Source organism: Wyeomyia smithii, chromosome 2 (genome assembly GCF_029784165.1).
Source record: "Wyeomyia smithii strain HCP4-BCI-WySm-NY-G18 chromosome 2, ASM2978416v1, whole genome shotgun sequence".
NCBI classification, from domain to species: domain Eukaryota; kingdom Metazoa; phylum Arthropoda; class Insecta; order Diptera; family Culicidae; genus Wyeomyia; species Wyeomyia smithii.
In genome coordinates, this window is record NC_073695.1 from 52,648,937 (window position 1) to 52,668,927 (window position 19,991).

The 19,991-nt window shown below is 35.0% G+C and overlaps 1 protein-coding gene across 1 annotated transcript in view; it reads left to right on the forward strand.

Annotated features, from left to right (window-relative positions):
• The first annotated feature begins 216 nt into the window (after positions 1-216).
• Positions 217-19,991, forward strand: part of LOC129724984 (uncharacterized) — a 31,259-nt gene continuing 11,484 nt past the window's right edge. Inside the window, exons 1-2 of the mRNA XM_055680322.1 lie at positions 217-637; positions 14,940-15,103. Of these exons, the coding sequence (XP_055536297.1) occupies positions 571-637; positions 14,940-15,103 (231 nt within the window). The 5' untranslated portion in view covers positions 217-570. The remainder of the gene's footprint in view (positions 638-14,939; positions 15,104-19,991) is intronic.

Genomic DNA, 19,991 nt, shown 5'->3' on the forward strand with positions numbered 1-19,991 from the left:
AAGAGAGTGAGAGCAACTAGCACGTTGCGTTTGTGCGTCCCTGTTCGTCCTGTACTCTCCACTAGAGGCGGTGAGTGAAAGGCAAGTATAAACAAACCGCGGGCGGTCGCTCTTTATTCTCGCGCTGCATAATAGAGAGTGAGCGAGTTGAAGTTCGCTCCTCGTTTGCTCATCTAATTCCATTCACAACAAAAATTCAATCACCCATCCATCCTCGAATGAGCTTCTTTTAGTGTGTATCGAGATCTCAAAGCAAGTCAGACGTGTAAATGGAGTGCTGTGAAGTGTGATTACAAATATTTTTTTTTTATTTCAATTTATATTTTCCTTTCCTCTTCACCGCTCGATGACTGCTCCGAAATTCGTATTGTGCATCAGTGTGCGCGCTTAGATCGAGCGGGGTTTGTCCGTACTGCTATTGCTAGTGGTGGTGATTGTGTGTGTGCTCGGTACGCTGCCGTCTGTCAGCTGCCGCCGTGGAATACTGTATCTTATCCGGGAGGTATTACGGAAATTTACTCTCGCAGCGATTGAAATTAAAGCGAATCACGAAAGCGGCAAATCATAAATATGGATAACTACGTCAAGAACTTACTCAACGGCTGGAATATGTCAGAGCTGATCAAAATTTTCCAAGGTTTGTGTGCTGTATTTTCAATAGTGTACTACCGGAAGTTAGCTACATAGAATTTTATTTGGGTTATTGCAATCGAAGGCAAAAAAAAACAGATTCATGAGGGAGTAGGAAATTTATGCTACTATGTATGTTATTTAGTATCTATTGTGCAGAAAACTAAACGGGGTGGTAAACGTAGGAAAACTAAACGGGGTGGTAAACGTAGACACATGTTGAAGTAAGGGGAGCTGATTTTCCATGGTTGGTTATTACGAGTTCCTTCGACTTAATGGTTGACTTACTGGTTGGTTGGCTGACTTTGGTTACCTCGGTTGCTTCGGCTTAAGTCGGTGGGTTGCTAGTTAGGCCCGCTGGCTTTCTGCTGTTGGCACGGTGCTCCATTGTACGGTGTGTATGTGTGTGGCTGTGTGCGCCAGAGAGCGAATGCTAGTCTGGTTACGAACAGTGTTGTGCAGTATAAATATTATGGTTTTATACTAGAGCTTATTCGCCGAGTCGCTTGGCATGTACCGTAATATTTTCAGCGATTTAAGAGCGATTGTAGGAAATATGCTGTTGTAACACAAAGTTTCTTTCGTGTTTCGCTTTGAGCTACAGGAAAATGATTGCGTTTACTTTTTTTTCCACCGCGCACCGAAGCAACTCGGAGCCCCTCGAATCGAGCTTTACAGGGCCAACGATATTCAGACTGCTGACGGTTTTAAGCGATTATAAAAATGTGGTACTTCGTAACGGTTTTGTAATGCAGATGGCTCGAAGGTGGGACACATAATCGGTCGTGATTCAATATTAAATTGAGGGTTTTTTTTTTTAAATTGGATGATTTATAATCGAGCATTATATTTTCGTGATTCATTCCACCAGTTTGTGTTGAAAAGAAGGAATCCCCAGCGCCATAAGGATATGTAATCCACTTGTTTTTTCCGCTTTTTAAACAGACAACAATCTATTTCCGCTTGTTGTTCCGCTTGCACATGATTATAGATGGTAGGACAGGTGCATCATAAATGGCACTATTCCATTAGCGCTGGAATTAAATTGCACTGAATTTGATTCAGCCCAATTGAAACCATAACCAATGAAGTACTGTAATAAAAAACTCGTTCGATTTACTTGTCAAACTCAGACACTAGTCTGAGGCACTTCACTTTGGTGAAAATGCCATCCAATACCAAACGTACTCTTCCTCTTATTAGAGCAACAACCTGTTAGCACTGCATCGCAAAGGTCCCTCAATTACAAAATATTTTCCGATAGAAATCAAGTTTAATTTCTGCACTTTTTGATTTAATTTATTATAAGTTATGTAGAAATTAAGATTTTTTATGTTCATTCTTGAACATTCTTTTTCGAAATTCTTCTACAATTGTGTTACAATAATCGCTACAGAAAAGGCAAATTTGGCAATGCTACCAATCCATAAATCCATAAATTTGCTAACTACTATCGAAACCTTACAAAATATCGCTGAATATGTTCTGCACATTATTTCCGGGATACCTGAAGGGTTTGCTCTCGTTCTTTTGTATTCTTAAAATTCAATTGTGGTGTATTTTATCTTCAATCTATGAACTGATATACCAAAATTTGTTGAATTATCCTACCTGTGCAATGTTTACAGACTTTTACAGAAAAAGTTTGTTTCGTCAATTGAAAGTCTAAAAATACTTATTTTATCTTATGGAACTGCCACTTGCGAAGGATTTCACAATTTGGAGATCGTTAAGATGAAAGTATCCCCGAATATATCAAAATATGTCAAATTACTTTTTATTTTAAAGAACAAAAAATAATGTGTAGCAGAAACATGCATTTTTGGATAACTGATAGTTTTGCATGAGGTTAAAAATTAAGAAAAATCTGGGAAAAAAGTTAGTCTGGGACAAAAGTTTCTCGTTTTAGAATCACCTAAAACTTTGCCGAAGACACCACGCGTCTGTCTCAATTTGATGAAAAAGTGAATTTTCTATCTCACTTTTAGGTGGATTGATCACCCATATTTTTACATCAAAAGATACGTGTTTAAATATGCGGAAATTTCTCCGAGCATACGTTATGGCTGTAGTCAACATTTGAATTACTATTTAATCATTCGCCCAAAAAAACGGCAAAAACCGTGCGATGGTTGAATTTATAATGTAAACTTTATCCAGAATTGTGTTATCCTACATAGAGTTGAACAAAAGTACTTAAACAATGAATCTAAATAGAAAATCAGTTCAACCTGAATTTTTTTGATTGGAATTAAATGGTGAAAAAATTGGGTGGAAAAAGTTATGAAATCGTGGGCAGACAAAATCGAGGCGTGGTATAATCGGATGATTCCTGTATATCAAACACGTCAAAAATATTAAAAATGTCTGAAAATGTGCTTTGTTGGCTCCAGTCATATCTAACAAATCGCAAACAAATAGTACACTGCACAGGTCCCAAAATATTTTCCTATAGAAATCAAGTTTAATTTCTGCACTTTTTTTAGAATTTATATGGACAGTTGTCCACGGAGGGGGAGGGGGGGAGTCAAAATCGCTAAAAATCTGTCCACGTGGTATGTGGATGGCCCCTTATAAGTTATGTAGAAATTAAGTTTTTTTATGTTCATTCTTGAACATTCTTTTTCGAAATTCTTCTACAATTGTGTTACAATAATCGCTACAGAAAAGGCAAATTTTGGCAATGCTACCAATCCATAAATCCATAAATTTGCTAACTACTATCGAAACCTTACAAATATCGCTGAATATGTTCTGCACATTATTTCCGGGATACCTGAAGGGTTTGCTCTCGTTCTTTTGTATTCTTAAAATTCAATTGTGGTGTATTTTATCTTCAATCTATGAACTGATATACCAAAATTTGTTGAATTATCCTACCTGTGCAATGTTTACAGACTTTTACAGAAAAAGTTTGTTTCGTCAATTGAAAGTCTAAAAATACTTATTTTATCTTATGGAACTGCCACTTGCGAAGGATTTCACAATTTGGAGATCGTTAAGATGAAAGTATCCCCGAATATATCAAAATATGTCAAATTACTTTTTATTTTAAAGAACAAAAAATAATGTGTAGCAGAAACATGCATTTTTGGATAACTGATAGTTTTGCATGAGGTTAAAAATTAAGAAAAATCTGGGAAAAAAGTTAGTCTGGGACAAAAGTTTCTCGTTTTAGAATCACCTAAAACTTTGCCGAAGACACCACGCGTCTGTCTCAATTTGATGAAAAAGTGAATTTTCTATCTCACTTTTAGGTGGATTGATCACCCATATTTTTACATCAAAAGATACGTGTTTAAATATGCGGAAATTTCTCCGAGCATACGTTATGGCTGTAGTCAACATTTGAATTACTATTTAATCATTCGCCCAAAAAAACGGCAAAAACCGTGCGATGGTTGAATTTATAATGTAAACTTTATCCAGAATTGTGTTATCCTACATAGAGTTGAACAAAAGTACTTAAACAATGAATCTAAATAGAAAATCAGTTCAACCTGAATTTTTTTGATTGGAATTAAATGGTGAAAAAATTGGGTGGAAAAAGTTATGAAATCGTGGGCAGACAAAATCGAGGCGTGGTATAATCGGATGATTCCTGTATATCAAACACGTCAAAAATATTAAAAATGTCTGAAAATGTGCTTTGTTGGCTCCAGTCATATCTAACAAATCGCAAACAAATAGTACGCTTTAAAAAAACTCAAAACCCGCTGTGCCTCAGGATTCGCATTTGTGTCCACTTCTTCTCATTTTGGCTTTTCTCTCCTTCTTAAAGAAATAAAAATATTAATTTACGCAGACGACATGAAACTCTTTATGGAAATTAGCTACACTAGCGACAAAGGAGAATTCCAGAAAGAAGTCAATTCATTCTACATATGATGCAATAAAAGCCTATTCCAACTCAATGTCAAAAAATGTAACGTAATAACACAGACAAACAGACGTGCCACTCGATTTTTCAAGATTTTTCTTCGAAGAGGCACGTCTATTTGTCTGTGGTAATAATATTTAGTCGAAAAGTTGAAACGCCACATATTGTAACATTTCTAAGAAATCAAACTTTACAAAGATGCAAGATTTTCAAGGACCAAGGAGTGATTCTAGACAGCAAGCTAACTTTTGCAGAACACTATAATTCCATCATAAGTAAAGCAAATAGTATTTGTTTAGGGCTTTATGAAGCGGTTCTCGATCAGTCAGAAATATTAGGATTTTACCAAATCTTGATATTTCGTTACAAACTTTTTGTATCAACTTGTGTTCTAAACTTGGTCTCGTTAATAGTTAATATATCAAAATTCATTTTAAAACTACTTATTGATTATTGCAAATTATAACAAGTTTTGTAAGATTTTTAGCAAAAAAGGATCAGAATTAGTTAGAATGTACAATAATTTGTTAATTGAATAACAAATTTTGTTTTAAATATGCTCTAAAAACACACTTTTGAACATTCAAGTGTATGATAACAGAATTTGATATAATTCTGTACTTTTTATCATTCTGGCATATCAAAAATATTACAGACTTTGTTATTTATATCAAGTTCAGATATATTTGTGTTACCCATTTGTTATAATCATTTGATCGGTTTAAATCACAATTTTCAAGACCCGTACAAACTGTTGTATATATCATGATCTATTGTGGAATATTGTGATCGCATCCTTATGGCGCCGCACACAACAATTCCTTTATACCTACGCGCCTTGCAACTTGAATTGGACTACATTTTCTTGCCATCGTATGAAGCTCGTTTCATGCTTATTAATCTTTAAACAATCAAACAACTCCGTGGATTTGCAATGCTATTCTTCATCAATGGCATTATTTCAAATTGTATAGATTTGGAACACCCTTACGGCATCTTATAAAAAGAATTTTTTTTCCGAAAATCAGTGCAGAACAAACTATGCCAAAAATGGTCCCATGAATCGCATGATGCGTCAGCATAATCTACATTGCAAAACCATTGGCATAACAATGTCAAAATAACTAATAAAAACTGTCTGAAATACACTAGAATAATAAAAATCAGAACTGCGAAATTCAGAAATTTAAAAAAATGCTCAAAATATTCCCTGTAATGAAAATATTAATATATGAAGCATTTCAAAACAATAAAAAATAATACAATTATCCAAAGTATCAAAAATTTTTTAAATAACGGAAGAAAAAAATGTCCAACTTTTCAACAATTAAAATTTAATAAAATAGTTATAAATAATTATCATATCACAAATGTCGCGAATATTGAATGTTACAAGAATGACAAAAAATCAAAGCTGTAGGTATTGGTGAAAATGAAAAAAGTATCAAAAATTCGAACGAAATTGATTATATGCAAAATAGTCAAGTATTTGGAAGGTCAAAATTTTCAATACGATAATACGAAAAATGTCAATGAATTAATCATGAGCATGAGCATTGACGACCGCATACATCGTAGTTGCACCTCCGTGATTAACCTAAGCTAGTGAAGTTGCACAGGGAACCACAACGATAGCTTTTGGGTTATTAAACCATCCTCAATGTGAAACAGTTCAGTAGCTTCCTCTACATAAAGATCAATAACGGCGCCGGCCACGTTCTTACGGTCGTTAGGGACTGTTAGGAGAAGGATTGTTAATTCGACATACGCTTTCACGAGACCGAGTTTCCCTCTGCAACTCTACGTATGTCACGTGATGGTTTGTGTTAGTATGGTAGGGTAAGAGAAGATCTGGATTCGCGATGCGATCAGAGAAGGAAAAGCAAAATATACATATATGATCATACATACATACATACACATACATACATTCACATTCACATGTATATCGGTAGTATCGATTGTGGAGATCGATTCAAATAATCGAAACGATAATACAACCTTTATAATAACTGCAAACGTCATTATGTGTAGGGGGCTCAATAACGCTTTCTTTGAGTCCCCCTACAAATAATAACGTTTGCACTTATTAATAACGGATCAATAAAATTTTCTTTATGGGAGCTCTATAGCCGCAAGGTTACAGAGTCCACTTTGATAAGCGGGTGGTCGTGGGTTCGAATCTCAGTAGAATCAGGCCATTTTGGTTGTCAAAGGACTTTAGCATGGGTTTATTCTCAGGCTTCCCACCACGTATCCTTCCTTTAATCTGAATTCTACAGTATCCCTATTTAATCTCTCCTTCTAACAACAAAAAAGTACCTATTATAATAGAACTGGTGTTGAGTAACGGATGAAAGTTTCCTACAGGAAATTATTAATTGGGCGATATTGTTAGGATTGACAGAGGCTCAGTATAGTAGTGAGCAGTAAGCTTGAAACGGAAAGGTAAAACTTACACACAAGCACTATGATAATATGAATGATAAGCGTATCACTTACTTCAACAGTGATACTGTCAATAATATGAAGTGCGGTGTACAGAAAATACCTGGGCAATATCACAATAGATCTAATCTCTGGTCGCAGTGATGAGTCCACACAGAAAAAAAACGTTTTCTTAGTAGTCAAAGTTTGTATAGCTTTATGCAAGATCGTATATATATATATATATATATATATATATGTATATATATATATATATATATATATATATATATATATATATATATATATATATATATATATATATATATATATATCTTTTTATCTTGGATTATAGCTTAATGTGTATGTTTTGAACTTAAAATCAGTTATTCATTGAATTATTATTATCAAGTTAGTTATTATTAAAGTTATACTTAAAAAAGTAAAAAAAAATTGATCGCCTCTCTTAAGCTTCGAGCTCAAACTTCAATATTCTTCAAATCGTTTAGAATCCCGTCGAGAGGCTTCCACTCCATTCCCCACGTCCAGTAATTTGCTTCGTACACTTATTCCACAATGCTGAATTAATTCAATTTTGAAATTTAAAATCTCAGTTTCCAGGACAAATGCCTCAGCCATTGTTCGGTAACAGCGTTGCCAGTCTCGAAAAATATCAATAAAATAATCAATGAGAAAAATAACACATACGCCGAGAACATCAGAAATGCTACAAACGTTAGAAATGCCAAATTACAAAACTCAAAAATCGTGATATTGATAAAAATATCAAATATGTGAAAAATGAATATATCGAAAATTGTAAAAAATATCGAAAATGTCAAAATTGAATATAAGAAATGTTTAAAACTTCCAATATCACAAATTAAAGTAATATAAGTCTAAAATCGAAATCTATCGTGACATTACTTGGCTGAGTGCTAGCTCAAAGGGAACACTTTTTATATATGTAGATTATTAAAAACATTTTTTTCTTACCAGTAGCCATCCACTATATCTCCAGTGATCAAATAGGATTCTTTCCGAAGCGATCTCCTTCCTCTCCACGCATTTCATAATCATGGATGCTGGTACCCAAATTGACGCTGTTTACTTGGATCTCAAAGCTGCGCTTGATCGAGTGAATTAGGCATTTTCGAAGCAAGCAAGATTGGAGAAAATCGACATGCTCCCCGCTTCCGCACAATCTCAGGGATTTTCCAATCTTTCTAGGGTACCCCAAGGAAGTAATCTTGAACCATTGCCGTTTGTACTTTTATCAATTAAAACAACATAATGGTGCTTATTACGGGTTCACTTCACAGTGAAATTAGAGTGAAGTGCATACAGTCCTATTATGGAACTTACGTAAGTGAGAAAAACATCGAAAAGTGACATCTGCCGTGAAATCTGGGTTATTATAAGTGTCATATCCCTGAAGTGAAAACGGAATAAGCGACGTTTCGCGTGGTACTATTTCACGATCATTCTGAACAGTGAAATGATTCCAGGAAGATGGGATAAGTATCGAAAATTGATTACTTTGTGATCTAATGGTAAATATTGGATTTATTTTCTAGTAACGAAACGAATCAGAGTTCAATCCGTACCTTAAAGCGGTCAAAGCTTCAACTTCTTGACCGATGAAAATGCACAGTAGTTAGTGAAATTTTTGATACCAAAAATAAAATTTTTATGCCAAATGTCTGAGAAATGCAGTAAACAGTAAATCAACTTTCTGGGACTTAGAAACTTTTAAGCTGGGAAACATTCTCATTTCACTTGTCCTATTCTCAATTCCACCTTACAGTCAATCTCACTTCACGGAGGTTCTTTTTGTCACCTCACTTGAGGTGGAAACAAGAATAGGTTAGGCCAACATCGTACCTCGAAACCAGCTGGGAGGGTTAAAATTCAATTCATTTTATACATGATGCAATACAAGGCTATTCCAACTCAATGTCAAAAAATGTAACGTAATAATATTTAGTCAAAAAGTTGAAATGCCACATACAACACATACAAACTTTACTAAAATTCAAGATTATTAAGGACCTAGTAGTGATTCTAGATAGCAAGCTAACTTTTGCAGAACACTATAACTCCATCATAAGTAAAGCAAATAGTATGCTGGACTCTATGAACCGGCTCAGCCATAATTCTCAAGACCCGTACACTATAAAACTTTTGTATATTGCATATGCAAAACCTATTAAGGAATATTTTAATCTCATCCTTATGCCGCCGCGAAGAACGCGTAGAATCAGTTGCAATTTGAATTGGACTACAATTCCTCTGCCATCGTATGAAGCACGTTGCATGCCTATTAACCTGCAAACAGTCAATAAACGACCCGAATTTGCAATGCTATTCTTCGTCATGGACATTATTTTAAATCGCTTTAAACTTTTATAAACCCTTACGGCATCTTAAGGGGTTATATACCTTTTTGGTCAAGAAAAATGGGGGAAGTGTGAATATATTTTTAAGTGCATAGCATAATTGCATCAAAGTGGTATTTTTCTGAAAGCACAGTTTGGCAACAACAAAAAAATACGCAAGATATTGGAGTAATGCCGTTTCCCCGAAACGCTGTTTTTTGATCCTGATAGAGACTCAGCGGATCAACCTAATCAAAAAACTCATATTATTTCATTAGTTTAGAAGTGTGCCGGGTCCTTGAACGATCGCTTTTATGAGTATTTTGTTTTCAGTGCAACGGGAATGTTTTTCCCATAAAACGTTTTGAGCGCAAAAAATTGCATTGAAAAGTTTTTTGCGGCAAAATGTAACTGTATGTTTCAAAAAGCGATCGTTCAAGGACCGGCGAATTTTATAACGAAAATTAAAAAAAAAAAGATGAAGGGAATCGGTTCAGTAGTTTTCCCTCAATCAGGATCACGGCAAAGTCATTTTCCGGAAAAAACTATTCCGAGATAGTCGCGTGTAAAGTTTCAAGTTTAGCTTAGGCGGCCGTGGCGAGGCGCGTTGCAAATCGCTCTAACTTTCTTCCTATTGCTCAGATCTTTATGAAAATTTGAGGAAATATTCTCATTCTATATTGCGAAACCATTGACATAATAATGTCGAAAAAACCAATTAAAAACTGTCTGAAATACGCTGGAATTAATGCTTAGTACGTAAGAAAAACATTGTAAACAATATAAGTAACAACTCTAATAAATTATTTTATATAGTCTACATTGGCTTGATGAAATAAATGAATGAATAAATAAAAACCATAAATTGTCTAAACTGTAACAGTTGTCAAAAATACCAAAACTATCAAAAATTCAAATTATGAATGTAGAGATTATGCTAAATATATTGAAAATTTAAACATCGAAAATACCAAAAATATCAGAAATGTCAAAATTATCTAAAAGGACAGAAATGCAACAAATTGTAAAAATAAATGTAAAATATTTTCCAAGTTAGCACTAGCAACAAAAATGTTGAAAATGCCAAAAATTTCAAGCTTCTCAAAAATATTCAAAATGCCAAAAATCACAACAGCGAAATTTAGAAATTTCAAAAAATGCTGAAAATATACAATGTACTAAAAATATTAAAATTGTCAAATATTTCAAAACAATCAAAAATACTAAAAATATTCAAAGTATCAAAGATCTTCAAAATAACCAATGACCAAATTTTCAAAAATTAAAATTTAATTAAATAGTTAAAAATAATTGACATATCACTAATGTCGCAAATATTGAATGTTACAAGAAAGAGAAGGGCTGCAGATAATGGCATAAATGACAAAAGTATCAGGAATTCAAACGAAATCAATTATCTAAGAAATATTCAAGTGTTGGCTGACTCGGCAAACTTCGTCCCGCTCATTTTTTTCTTTATTAAAATAATTTTGTACATTCCAAATTGATTGATTCTATACGATTTATTTATGGTCTGCAAATGCATGACGAATCGAATATTGAATACGATCATGATTGAAACACAAATCGTTTGAAACGATTGGTTTTATAGGAATGACAACATCATCGTCTTTTGGCTTCTGTAAATCACCTGGATTCTGGAAATATCCATATTGAATAGTATTCGGTCATTTCCTGCTATTTTTTTCAGAAACCGAAACCACCATGAAACAACAGCCAAAATGGTGCCTGAGGTCGATTTGTGGCTTCAGTGTAGTTTTTGCTCACTTCCGGCTGTTTTTCAGAAAGCGGAAGTCGCCATTTTGGATTCCTGAATAGCATTTGGAGATAATTTCTGGCCTTTGAGCGTCATTATGGTTCCAGAAACACCCATATATGGTGGTATTCGGTCATGTTCAGCTGTTTTCCAGAAACCGAAAGTTTCCATCTTAAACTAAAAAATGGCGTCTGGAGTCGATTTTTGGCTCCTGTGCATTATCCCGTGTAACCCGCTTCCGCCCAATTTCAAGAATTTTCCAATTCTTCTGGAGTGCCCCAAGGAAGTAATCTTGGACCATTACTGTTTGTACTTTTATCAATGAAATCGTCATAATCTTTCCAGTTGGCTGTCGAGGGTTTTACGCGGATGATTTCAAAAGTTACACGAATTAACGGATACGAAAATTCTCGCAGAAATCTATCTCTACGCGTCTAAAGAAATATTTTGAAAAAGCAATTCTAATCCGATGATTCCTGCTGGTAATATCAAATAGAGTTGATTGATTGAACGAGTTAAGACGACAATATTGTTATCCGATGCGAGTAAAGCTTTGCTGGCTTGCTTCACGTTATCAATGATTTTTCGCCTGAAATGTATATCAAATGGGTCGTTGACTACCTCATTATTGAGAAGTTGTAACACCAAATTAAAAAAAACTCCGGAATTATTGAAAGGCAAAATGACTGATTTTGTGATTTTTTTCTGATCCTTCATGTTTTAAAAAAAAACCAATATTTAAGAAAACCGGTCTTCAGTTATTTCGCAAAATTTATATATTTTTTTATATATTTTTTGGTATTAACTTTTCATAAAAAAAAAACTAATAAAAGATGAATGTTTGATTTTTTTAATAACATTTAATTGTATTGAGCAAATATAATTTCCAGATCAACATTCCCAATTACTGGAAGCAATTTAAAATATGATATTCTGTTGAGTATAATTAATATGATTTTAATATAATATTTTTAGAGAATAAAAAAAAATTGTTTAAATAGTTTCAACATCCGTGAAACACTTTTTGTTTATTTTAGAGTAATTCTTTTACTCATCTTCAAAAATCGAATGTTTGTACCAATTTCGACATTCAGTTGACAATTAGTGAGTCCTTACTTTTAGTGATCATTTTCCTGTTCTCAATATTTTGCTTTATTTTTTTAATCATTCGAAAAGGGTTTGAAAGTGAATAATGAGTAACATTTTTTTGCATTATAAACTAAAAAGGTTTCTAACAATTGAAAAGCAGGTTTAAGTAACGGTAATAAAGCAATTGAATGAGGTTAGTAGTACGAAAAATACTACCAAATTTCCAGTTCTGCAGTTTTTTAGTTATACCTTTAAACCTATTAGATAATCGCTGACAAATTGCAAGCTTTTCGTGAAAATTATAAATTGTTTAGTTTTGTGGAATATATTTTATTGAAAAAAAAATCGCTTAAACTTCAAGCACTTCTCAATTTTGGCTAACACACTTCTTTGAGAATAAAGTGACCATGGATGCATTTTTAATTTTTTTTTTGTACAGCAATAATAATTCTTGACTTGAAGAAAAGGAAGACCACGTGGCCTTTTTGTTAACCTTCCAACCCCCCCCCCCCGCCTGCGTGGCATTTCATGGTCTTTTGACAAAACTCCCCGACTCCCCTCTCAATCACCACGTGGTTCAGAAACGGGCCCCAAATAATAATATTGAAAATGTTAAAAATCTCCGCAATATGAACATTCCAAAAAGTTTCCTATGTAGAATATGTGAAATATAATATCAAAAGTATTTCAAGTATTGTATGTGACATGTTAAATATCATCAAAATGTGAAATATTAAAAATATCAAAAAATTTCAACAATTGTGAAGAAAAAAAAAATTCAGCAATTTACAAAATGTCAAAAATACCTCCAATGTTGAAAAAAGCAAAATCGTCAGAAATTTCAGAAATGTTCAAAATGCTACAAATTTTAGGAATTATTTGACAAACGGTAATGTTGGTTGTATATTACAATAAATATAACATCGGATTTCTTGAATGAGTTTTACTATTCTTCTTTGGTTCACGCAGCTTACTAAAGGTTTTTAAAACAAGCATTTGTACCTTGGTGTTAACATGCGAATAAAGTGGGAAAATTTCGATAACGACATGGAGGAATCCATAATTTTACGAAGTGCCAAGCTAATGGTTATGGAACATGTAACTGCCATATGGTAGCAAAATGTATGATTGGTGGTGACTCTCACACAAAGGACATCTGTTCTTTGAAAGAGGCCACGGGTAGTTTCAAATGTGTAAATTGTAAGGGTAAACACTTATCTGTTTTTTCTATTGTCCTGTTAGGTAAAAAATATTACATCTAGACAACGGAGGTATTCAAAATAGCCTGCTCTCAACACTTATCACGTGAGATATCAAAAGACTTCTATTACTGTTCAGGAAAAACCAGTATTTCCTAAAGCTGATTGCAGGTATTATTTCGAATTGAAATTAGTTGAAGACAATTAATTCTATCAAAACAAAATGTACTCACACATTTGTGTCATGTCATAATTTACAAAAGCGCACGAGAAATAATTCAAAATATTTTAACAATCAGTGATTTTAATAGCATATTCATATACTTACCTACATGTTTTTCTTCTATGAGGAATCCATGCATAACTGTTTTGGTACTAACAAACTAAGGTGATTCACGCAATGATTTATTAACCTCATGCTGATTTTAATTCCGATCATCTTCCTATATTTTTCAATATCTAGTCAAATTGTTTTGAATTGCACTAGTTCTGTGTTTAATTATCACAAGAAAAATTGGGATAGGTACTGTTTTACAATTGGGGAAAACTTTCTTTATTTTAATTCTGAGTGGAGAAAACTATTTGATGTTATGAAGCAGTCAGTAGATGAACTTAGTCTGAAGAAGTGTTGTAATGTGCGCCTGTGCAGCTTAAAAGAAATAAAACAAACTTGAATATTAGTGTAATATTTATTGAAATCGATAATATTGCAGATTAAATTTTTTTTTTCTGATTAACATATTGTAAAACGACATTGATAAAGCAATAGGCACACTGTAATAATGCGCGAAGACAAATCCAGCGCTATAAAATACCATCACTGTTTTAAATGTTAACGTTGCATTCAATTAAATTAGGGTTAGACGAATCCTATTGATATTCGTGTCACCGAAAAATCGATATTCTGTTCCAAAAGCAAACCGTCAACCGTCAGCTGCCCCTAGTCCCTCCGGCACAGTTGGTATTCGAAATGGAATTATTCCCCACTAGGGAAAATCCTCGCCGAATTCTCCAAGGAAAGTTTCTTCGATCAATCTCACCGCTGCTCGGGACGAATGCGCAGACGCTCTGCCATAATATTACTGCTATTCCAATTGATTATAAAATATCACTGCTCCGTATTTTTTCACAACTCGACATGATTCTCCGGTCTTGCGTAATACCACCATCGGCTGTTCTCTAGTGATGACCGAACGAGGGCACCAGCACCGGGACGAGGGGTACTCTATACAGATATACATAAATGCTTTGATGAATGTTCTGATGATTCACATAAAAGAGGAAACCTTCGAACAATTGGCTTTTGAACTGCCAGAGTCCATAGTAACCAAGTTCCAACACCCCTCCGTACTTCTTCACTTCCCTGCTTGCTTGCTTGTAGAGTACCGAAAAGAATCCAGTGGAAAAAAGTTTCCATTTCAACGGCAAGCATGAGAGCATAAAAACTTTGTCTTATTACGAGAAATTCTGCTGCGCTCGAAAAGATATTCGTCGTCTTGCTTCAGCATTACGTGTTTTTATGCAATATAAATTTTTCTTATGTTGCTTTATTCTTTCAGAGGAGGAAATCGATGAAAGTGCATTCAAGTGTCTGAAATACGACATGATTAAGGAGATAATCCCGAAGGTGGGCAAACGGGCCAAGTTTGTCCAAAAGTACGAGGAATATAAAGAGAATCTAACGGAACGGCCGGCATTTAGCGAGCTGCAGCTGGATGAGAAGGTATTATACATTTTATGATCTTTAATTCTTTCGTTTCTTTTATTGCACTTCGCTACAATGAAGCATTGAAATGTTGATGAAACTGGAAGTCTCTCTAGACAAAAAAAATAACGTAAATCCATACATACACACTTATTTGAAACAGTAATGGGAAGTTGTAGCCTCGTGGTTCACTTCAAACGGAAAAGGGCACCTAAACATATTGTTGCTGTTGCTGTTGCTGCTGCTGCTGATGTTGATGATATTGACGAGAGTAGCGAAAGCAGTAACTGGGAGAAACTTCGAGGAATACATAATTCGAGATAGTACCAACAGATGAATATCTTGGCGGTTGGTGTGCGGAACGGAAAAATAAGCGGGTTCGAAAACTCAGCCCAGGCAGAGTCTCTGGTGCCGTGAGCGCAAAATAGAAGGGGGAATGGAAAAACGAAATTCTCCGTTTCGCTTGTATTTCTCATGAAACGTACAATGACGATGGTATTCCGAAGTTCATTAGACTTGAATATATGTTATTTACGTTGTTTTTGCTGCTATTCACGATGACGCTAGATGTGGTGTTATAGACCGGCAAGCCCAGTTTTAGGGGTGTTTGAATTTTCACACTGGCTGGCCGCTTGTCACGCTGCCTGCTACCGGACTGTTTTTTTTGGAGAAACATTAAAAATCATTTCTAATGCTTGCGAGTGTGTGAGTGCCGCCGCAAAGACAAGACTGTCTAATCGGTTTAGTGTTACTTATGTATGTAATTGCGTGTAGCATATTTACAACGTCATTGGCACAATTTATATTTATCATACTAGCTACGAGGGTACGTTATTTTGAAACAAAATGTTTTGTTTATTCCGCAACGTTTTGCTTCAGCGGGTATTCGAAACCAACCACTGGATAGACAGGTTTTCAACTACAATGTCAATTAGAGTGAAAATACATCTTGCCTGTTTCTTTTAATTATCAGGTAAGATAGCAAAGTGCTGCTGGTAGATATTTCACGAACAAGTTTCTTCTTGCTTGTTGACTCAGCACAAAATTGGCTTTATTTCGATCTTCTATTTTTTATTCGATACAAAAGTAAAATGAAGACTTGGTAATTATTTCTGATCAGAACCTTTTATAGAAATTGTTTCAAGTTTGTAGAAGATTCTGATCTTGGAATATTTCTATATTTACTTCGAACTTCAGAACAAAAAAATCGAAAGGATTTAAATATGTATCATCTAATAGGACCAAAATTATTATATTCTCCGAATACAAACTCCAGTCAAAAACTTACGTTTTTTAGAAATTCGGTAAATACGACCAGCTTCGACATAGGGTGACCATAAAAACGGTGTTATTCGATACATGTTATTTTCAAAAATTCATAACATTTGAACCAGTTGATTGATTTTCGATATTTTCAGATTCAATTGAAGGTAATTGCTCTCAGTTTTGCGAAAAAATATCGAATTAAATCCATGTGCTTACGAAGGCAAAATGTATGACATTATTACAATTTTTGTTATGTTTTCAAATTAAATTTACTCAAATATACTGCCTAAAATCGCATAATTGTAACATTTGCAAAATTGGTTGTTCGAGCAAATGACACTTTTATATTTTGACCTTAAATGCTTTGTATATTCTTACAAATAGATGGTTCAGTTAAACTAAGTATCATGAAGAAAGCACTACTGTACACTACGTAAACATTGAACATTACCAGGACCGGATTCAGGATTGTGAGAGCCCGGGGCTCAAGTATTTTGTGGGGGCCCATTTTTCAGTTTCCGAAATTTCAATAATAGAATATGTTATACAAAAATATAAGTTAAAGAAATATTATAGAAGGATTGCGCAATTTGTTTTCAAATTTTCAATTATTTTAAAGTGTCACGCAATTTCATGGATTTTTATTTTACTATATACAAATTTAGTCATGAGTCATGAGAAGTGAACTATTGTAGGGGCTTTCAGAGTGTGGTGCCCCGGAGGCCATGGGCTCCCTGGACCCTCACCCTCCAAATCGGACTGTGGTGATGCTAATTGCTGTCAACTTTTTTTGTGTAAAAAATGCTGTGGCAGCGGTTATACTTCCGTGCTAAGACAGAAATTAGATATTTTTGACTTTTAACTAGGTCTTTAAACAAGCTTCTAAGGAAGGGTGTAGAATTAACTTTTGAAATCATAAAATGAAATAATTTTCGTCCAATATCAAATGCTTATAACTCGGTTAGTTTTCAGTGGATTTCCTTCGTATTTACAACAACCGGTTGCCAAATTAGTTACGCTTCCACCAGAATGCGGAAAATTGTAATTTTATAATGCTAACTATTGTGCTATAAAAAACTGTGGAGCCTTTGTTTGAACAAACATTTCGACCAATCTTAGATGCTACCAACAAAGTCGAATATAACCAAATATGTGTGTTTTCGAAACCGGAATCCGGAAATTGATCCCAGATGTCATATTTAATTCCAAGATGACTATTTCCGGAAACGCGATGATGCCCAGAGGCCAGAAATCCACTCCAGACGTCATTGTGAAACTTAGGATAATGTGTCTTCCGGTGTCCTAGAACATACAAAATTGGCCGAACATCATTAAATTCAAGCATTTATGCAACCAAAATGATGCACAGAATCCGGAAATATATATTCGAAAGTCACAATGGCGACTTCCGATTTCCAGGAAACAGCCTAATATGACCAAATACTATCCATTATGGGTGATTCTGAAATCAAAATAAAGCACAGAAGCCAACAATTGGGGTCAATTGAAATCTTTTGAAATCTAAGATGGCCACTTCTGGTTTCTGTAAAATAGCCAGAAATTGGTATTTATCAATATGTGTTTTTCCGGAACCAGAATGATGTCCATAGGCCAGTATTCGATTCTATTCGTCATTTAGTAATTCATGATGGTGACTTTCGGTTTCCGCAAAACAGCCATAAATGACCAAATACCACTTAACATGGATATTAAGGTAGCAATTATTATTATTATTATTATTCTTGGTTTATTAATTCATCTGACTACATTTGTCCACATGAATAAAACTTAAACTATTAACTATTACAAATACACTTAAGCGGCCAAGTTGAATAGTTTCAGACGGTTTTTAAAAATTTCACAGGATTGACAAAAATCGAATAGATGGTACACTTCGTTAAATTCTTTACAAATCGCTAAAACAGGTTCATTTTTCCCGTAGTTAGTTTGTCTGAAGTTAAGTCTTAAACAGTAACTAGATCTTAAAGATACTACCGGCACATTCAGGTTGATTTGCTCCAGAAGGTTCGGAGAGTCAATATTACCTAGCAACAACTTGGCAGCAAACAGTGCTCTAGCTGAATTCCGCCGACACTGCAGAGTTTCCATGTTAAGGAGACGGCATCGATCCTCGTCGGGTGGTAAGTTCGTTGGGTTACTCCAAGAAAGCAACCTTAGTGCAAATTTTAAGAATCGCGACCGTATAGCTTCGATTCTAGTGGCCCAACAGTTCATGTAGAGGCTCCAAATGATTGAAGCTGTTTCCAGTACTGAGCGAACAAGGGCGTAGAACAGTGATCGCAGGCAGTAGGAGTCACGGAAATTTTTGGCAGCTCTAGTGATGAATCCTAAGTTTCTGTTTGCTTTAGCAATAATATTCGAGTAATGATCTCTGAACGAAAGCTGTGAGTCCAATAAAACTCCAAGGTCTCGCACAACACCAACTCTGACAACCGGGCGTCCGTTGATTTCGTAAGCCCACTCAATGGCAGATTTCTTTCTCGTGAAGGATATGACACAGCATTTCTGTACGCTGATGATAAGCTGGTTCCACATGCACCATTTCTCGAACATTTTATTCAGTCGCTGTAGTTCAATGCAATCTTCTACTGATTCAACAATGACGAAGATTTTGAGATCATCAGCATACGCTAGCTTACAGCCAGGAGGTAGGTATAGCAAGACATCGTTGAAGAAAATCGAGTACAGTAAAGGCCCCAAGTTGCTTCCCTGCGGCACTCCGGAGCTGTTTGTGAAGCTGTAAGAGAAAGTCGATCCAAGTTTGATGTTCAGCTTACGGTTGATCAAGTAGGATCCCAACCATTTAACGAAGTGCGGAGAGGCACCTAAACGATCAATTTTAGTTAGCAACAATTGATGTTCAACACGATCGAAGGCAGCCTTAAGATCTGTGTAGATTGTATCAATTTGATTACCGTCCTCCATTGCCTTGATGCACAGTGATGAGAATTCTGCGAGGTTAGTGTCAATTGACCGTCCCTTGAAGAAACCATGTTGAGCAGGTGAAATATATGAACGGACTGCAGCAAATAGAACATCTCCAACTAAAATTTCAGAAAGCTTAGATCCAGTGCATAATGATGTTATCCCTCGGTAATTGCCGACATCACGCTTGTCTCCTTTTTTATGAATAGGGAACATAAATGATTGTTCCCACATCTCCGGGAATTTCGCCTGTAATAGTGACGCGTTGAAAATGATAGTCAGCGGAGTTGCAATAGATTCAGCACAGAGCTTCAGTACAATGGATGGTATACCATCGGGCCCAGCTACAACAGACGATATTAATTTTCGAATTGCTGTGCGAACCTCTTCTACGGTGAACAAGAAGGTTGTTATGTCAATAACATCGCGAGGTACTGATCCCAACGCCAAATTGATGGACTGTTCGTTAGCGGGTTCAGCACTGAACACGCCGGAAAAATGGTCTGCAAAAAGATTGCAAATTTCCTCATGAGACTCGGCAACTTTCGTACCAAGGAAAACATTTGTTTTACGTTTTTCATTCATAAAGCTCCAAAAGCTTTTGGGGTTGCGCTTCATATCATTTTCTTTCCTTTGTACATATCTGTTGTAAAAATAACGATTCAAAGTCCGGTAATTGCTGCTTGCGATGTTG